At 39.8% G+C, this 5,545-nt stretch overlaps 1 protein-coding gene across 2 annotated transcripts; it reads right to left on the bottom strand.

The window, feature by feature from the left end:
• Window positions 1-411: 411 nt before the first annotated feature.
• mrpl21 (mitochondrial ribosomal protein L21) lies at window positions 412-5,545 on the bottom strand. Of its 2 annotated transcripts, none has more exons than XM_064924687.1 (7): window positions 5,411-5,545; window positions 5,000-5,057; window positions 4,728-4,816; window positions 4,310-4,473; window positions 3,953-4,005; window positions 3,706-3,809; window positions 412-1,469 (listed from the first exon to the last, which is right to left on the bottom strand). In XM_064924687.1, the coding sequence occupies exons 1-7, from the start codon at window positions 5,520-5,522 to the stop codon at window positions 1,405-1,407; spliced, it is 645 nt and encodes a 214-aa protein (XP_064780759.1). In that variant the 5' UTR covers window positions 5,523-5,545; the 3' UTR covers window positions 412-1,404. The 2 variants fall into 2 exon arrangements, with proteins under 2 accessions (XP_064780759.1, XP_064780761.1); XM_064924689.1 differs by having other exon boundaries at window positions 4,728-4,813; window positions 5,411-5,544.

The raw sequence follows: 5,545 nt of genomic DNA, 5'->3' as shown, positions 1-5,545 counted from the left end.
CTTCCCACAGTTGTGTCAACTTGGCTGGATGTCCTTTGTGTGGTGGATCATTCTTGACACGCAGGAAACTGTTGAGCGTGAAAAACCCAGCTGCATGGAAGTTCTTGACACAAACAGGCGTGCCTGACATCTACTACCATACCCCGTTCAAAGGCACTTAACTCTTTTGCCTTGCCCATTCACCTTCTGAATGGCACACATACACAATCCATCTTTCAATTTTCTCAAGACATAAAAATCCTTCTTCAACCGGTCTCCTCTTCACCTACTCTGATTGAAGTGGATTTAAGTGACATCAATACATAACCTTTGCGTTGCAAGACGTTTGTGTTATTATTTTATGTGTTATTCGTCCACCCATCCACCCCGAAATCCATCCACCCTGACCAATCACCCTCTGAAGACAGTAAGTCGTGAAAAAGTACAGTAATTATAATCGGAAGATACTAGTAACATGTACATTTGATTGGTAACAGAATACATAGTAATAGTACAACTACAGAATAAATAATGCTGTCATTGAAAATTGTACACCCAAGGTAGGCTACTGCCCCTTTAAGAGCTAGAATAAATTGTGTACCCTATGTTGCGATTCTCACCAAATATATTGTCTTCTCACTATTGAAACTCCACAAACAATAAACAGCTTATGAAGCTCTCAGCCAATAGATCCAATTTTTTTGTAATTACTTGTTTACAATATTGATTATAATGAATAAAACTCGTTGACAAATCACTAATCAATAACCAAAATGAGCACACATTTTCTTCCATGGAACCTGCATCATCTCTCTTTGTGGCACCAACGTGAGGGTTTATAGCAGGGGAAACGGTGTTGCAGTAGTCTAGTGTGTGGTGCGCGAATAATGACAAGCGAACTTGGGGAGCTTTGTTTTCACATTGTCCTAAAAAAGGGAACCGAACTGAGACCACCTCTCTGAGTTATTTTGGGGTATTCACACTGCAAAAAAAATTAAGCGAACCACACTGAGTTCACAAAACTTGGCTGAAAGGGAACAAGTGTGAAAATACACCATGTCCCAGATTTTCACTTACTATATTATGTTATCCTTCTTTGCTGTCTTCAAGCTAGGTTTCTCCACTGTGCAACATGATATCATAGGTGTCCTATGGCTATTTGTCATATAGGTGAGAAACTGGGCCTGGATTTCACCAATTTCATAACAGATTCATAAACAATTGACCTATGACAGTTTGCTTAAATTGTACTTATACAACACATCTGATTACATAAAAAGGCACATTTACAAAGATTCCTTGAAAGACACCAAATGTTGTCCATAACTATGTTTTCCCATTTATATTTTCAACTGAGCATGTGTTCCAAATTTCAGTGGCACATTCATTAGCCAAAAGTTTATTTACAATTCAAAACATGTAGCATCATGTCAATCTGGGAGCGACTTCAATTGTGTTGATCCGAAGCACTGTTTGTGGTTGCACAATAACTGAAAAAGGAAAAGACAATAGTTAGTCTTGCAGCAGCCGCACGTACGCGGCATTATTCTGAAACACACACTTGTCAGGTTATTCATACTGGTTTTTACAGAATTTACTTCAAAAGGATGAATGTAATTTGGAATGTATGAACATTTAGTGAATAAACAATGCTATTACAACACAAGGCCTCAACTGTGCCTCTTTTCTGTTGTGATATCCTGGGGAATTTCCACTCTCTAAGAGAGATTTAATGTTCCTGTTTACTCCAAGAAAACAATATCAAATTATAATTGACCAGTAATTGGCATGTGTGGACAGAGGAATTCAGGTCATTCACTGAATCTAAAAAGAGAATCTTAGAATTGATGATCAAGTGATCACCCAACTACAGTGTATTCAGAAAGTAGTCAGACACCATGACTTTTCCCACATTTTGTTACGTTACAGCCCTGCTGTAAAATTGATTATATTATGTCTTCCCTCATCAATTTACACACAATACCGCATAATGACAAAGCAAAATCAGAGTTTAGACATTTTTGAACATGTATTAAAAAAAAATCTAAAACAGAAACACCTTATGTACATAAGTATTCGGACCCTTTGCTATGCGACTCGAAATTGAGCTCAGGTGCATCCTGTTTCCATTGATCATCAATGAGGTGTTTCTAGTCCACCTGAGACCACCTGTGGTCAATTCAATTGATTGGACATGATTCGGAAAGGTACACACCTGTCTATATAATGTCCCACAGTTGACAGTGCATGTCAGAGCAAAAACCAAGCCATGAGGTCGAAAGAATTGTCCGTAGAGTTCAGAGACAGGATTGTGTCGAGGCACAGATCTGGGGAAGGGTAACAAAAAATGTCTGCAGCATTGAAGGTCCCCAATAACACAGTGGCCTCCATAATTCTTAAATGGAAGAAGTTTGGAACCACCAAGACACTTCCTAGAGCTGGCCACCCTGCCAAACTGAGCAATTGGGGTAGAAGTGCCTTGGTCAGGGAGGTGCCCAAGAACACGATGGTCACTTTGACAGAGCTCCAGAGTTCCTCTGTAGAGATGGGAGAATCTTTCAGAAACTCAACCATCTCTGCAACACTCCACCAATCAGGCCTTTATGGTAGAGTGGCCAGATGGAAGCATCTCCTCAGTAAGTTTGCCAAAAGGCACCAAGACTCTCAGACCATGAGAAACAAGATTCTCTGGTCTGATGAAAGCAAGATTGAACTCTTTGGCCTGAATGCCAAGCGACACGCCTGGACGAAACCTGGCACCATCCCCACGTTTATTTATTTGTATTTAACCTTTATTTAACTAGGCATGTCGTTAAGAACACATTATTTACAATCACGGCCTACTCCGGCCAAACGCTGGGCCAATTGTGCGCCGCCGTATGGGACTTCCAATCACGGCCGATTGTGATACAGCCTGGAAGCAAACCAGGTTCTGTAGTGATGCCTTTAGCACTGAGATGCTGTGCCACTCAGGAGCCCCAAATTGGTGAAGCGTGGTGGCGGCATCATGCTGTGGGGATGTTTTTCAGCAGCAGGGACTGGGAGACTAGTCAGGATGAACAGAGCAAAGTAGAGAGATCCTTGATGAAAACTTGCTCTGGAGCAAAGGTTCACTTTCCAACAGGACAAAGACCCTAAGCACTCAGCAAAGACAATGCAGGAGAGCTTCAGGCCAAGTCTTAAAATCCTTGAGCGGCCCAGCCAGAACCCAGACTTGAACATCTCTGGAGAGACCTGAAAATAGCTGCACAGCAACGTTCCCAATCCAACCTGACAGAGTTTGAGGATCTGCAGAGAAGATTAGGAGAAACTCCCCAAATACAGATGTGCCAAGCTTGTAGAGTCAAAACCCAAGAAGACTCGAGGCTGTAATCGCTGCCAAAGGGGGAAAAAAACTATTTAACCAATTTTATAATAAGGCTGTAATGTAACAAAGCAAAACAAATAACTACCTTGGAATGTGTCACTTTCCCACACAAACTCTTGCAGCTTTTACACACTTGTTCATGCTGACAATTCTCCCAGGGAAATTATACTTGACATTAGAGTATTGTTGTTTAGATTGTTTCCCAATTTAAAACATCTCATTTATGTGCCATAGGAATATTAAGGGAATAAAGGAATAGTGTTGTTGCTAGCTTTGATTTGTACATTACACAAGGTTCAAATATTATTTTAACTTCATTGTTTAAATATCAGGAAAAACATGTAAAAAAAACTAAATACTTCTTTTCTTCTGGTATCTGTGTCTTTTCCAGAACCGCATGTGAACTTTGGGCCAGGATTCAGTCTTCTCAATGACAGTTGCCTCTACTCTGACCAAATTACGACTACATGTGAAAAGAGGGGAAATGACTGTTAGAAATATGACAAAATTAGAGCAGTATATTCTATGCCTTACTGCATACATTCAAAATCCAAACATGCATAATCCCCCCACCCAGTTGAGATAATATAGAACTAGAAAAGTTACCCAAGTAGGGGCCTCCCAATCAGCGTGAACTCTTCTCCACCAACCAGCAGCACCTATTAGATGGAAGGATTTTGTCCATAAAAAAGTGCAGCCTTGATGCTAGGGTCTACCAACATTGCAGACTTATTTGTGACTTATTTGAGTGGCAAAAATAGGACGAGTGAAAATATGTTGTGGTTGAGAACTGTAATTTAGTAAAATACATAAAATAATTTACAGTTGTTTGGGTTGACAATGACAGCAATGGAGTTGGTAAGAGCATTTAAAGAACTGGGACAAGGCTAAAAAGATTTGGCATGTGTGGAAAATGTGTCCCTTCCAAATAGTAATGACACTAAGAATATAAAGCACACAGACCTTCTCAAGTCTAATCCTGTCACCACATTCAGCATCAATGTGGTTTTCAATGAGGATCAGGTCTTCATTTGTCACTTTCCACTGTCGACTTGCAAAATGGACAACTGCAAAAAGCCTTCCATAGTCTTCCTTTGCAAGAAGGGTGTTCACATTTTCTAGAACCACTGAAAGGCAATGGGAGAGTGATCGTTCAGACACAGTAAATTACAAAAACACTGAATCTAAAGATTGATTTAGTCCTAGGCTGAAATTGTATGTCTCTTTCACTACAAAATAGGCCTGTGTTAAAATGTTTTAAAGGACAATTATTTCACATAAATAGTCTTTGATGTGTGTTTAATGTAGGTTTTGCTTGATTAAAACTAAGAAAGCATTCAAAAAGCAACAATCAGTGTACATCGGTCATCCTTTCCCCCACCTTTGTGCTGCCTCTCCTCTTCGTCACTGCTGATATAGGACACTTCTGGCCACGGTGGTCTGGATAAGGACGTCGGTGGTACATAACTGCTGGGGAACATGAGCCAAAATGGCGTTATTTTGATTCTATCATATTTTAGGTGGGTGAAGTTGTTCTCTTTAAATGATTTGAGATCTGACATCACACAGAATGAATTGTAATCTAGAATCAATATGGAGTATGAAGTAATACATAATCATGTTACATTATGAAGTTGAGTGGATATACTGTACCTTGATGGTAATTTGCTCTGAGAACTTCGATGACGTGCTATTGCAGGATACAGAAGTCCTGAATGACAGATTATTCAGTGAGTTAATTCCCTCTGGGAGAGATTGATCATATTCATTGTCTGAAATACAAGCTTGTTGTGTAACTATTCACTGGCTATAAATTATTTACACACCAAGATGTTGCTCAATACATTAAATTGCGACATATTTTATACACATAAGACATATTAATGAAAGCTGCTGTTTTGCCTTTGGATTTCAACACAACATACTCATCAAGCTTGTGAGATGTAGCCTAACCGGCTAATGGTTAGCTGATGTGCATATTTAGCTTGATCTATTCCAGAGATAATACATCGCACGGATAACTTGACCAGTTTAGATTTGTCGACATACGGGTGAACAACCTACCCATTTGATTAAGAACAGGAATTTTCACATGACGTGCTTGTAATCTCCAACACGTTCTCAGCATCTCCAGATATCCACTTCTCAAAGTCAGCGCCATCTTGCCTGTCAACATTAGGTGTTACAGTCATTGCATTC

This window comes from Oncorhynchus masou, chromosome 2 (assembly GCF_036934945.1).
Source record: "Oncorhynchus masou masou isolate Uvic2021 chromosome 2, UVic_Omas_1.1, whole genome shotgun sequence".
NCBI lineage: Eukaryota > Metazoa > Chordata > Actinopteri > Salmoniformes > Salmonidae > Oncorhynchus > Oncorhynchus masou.
The sequence above is the reverse complement of the archived record's forward strand: the minus strand, read 5'-3'. Positions and strand labels throughout refer to the sequence as shown.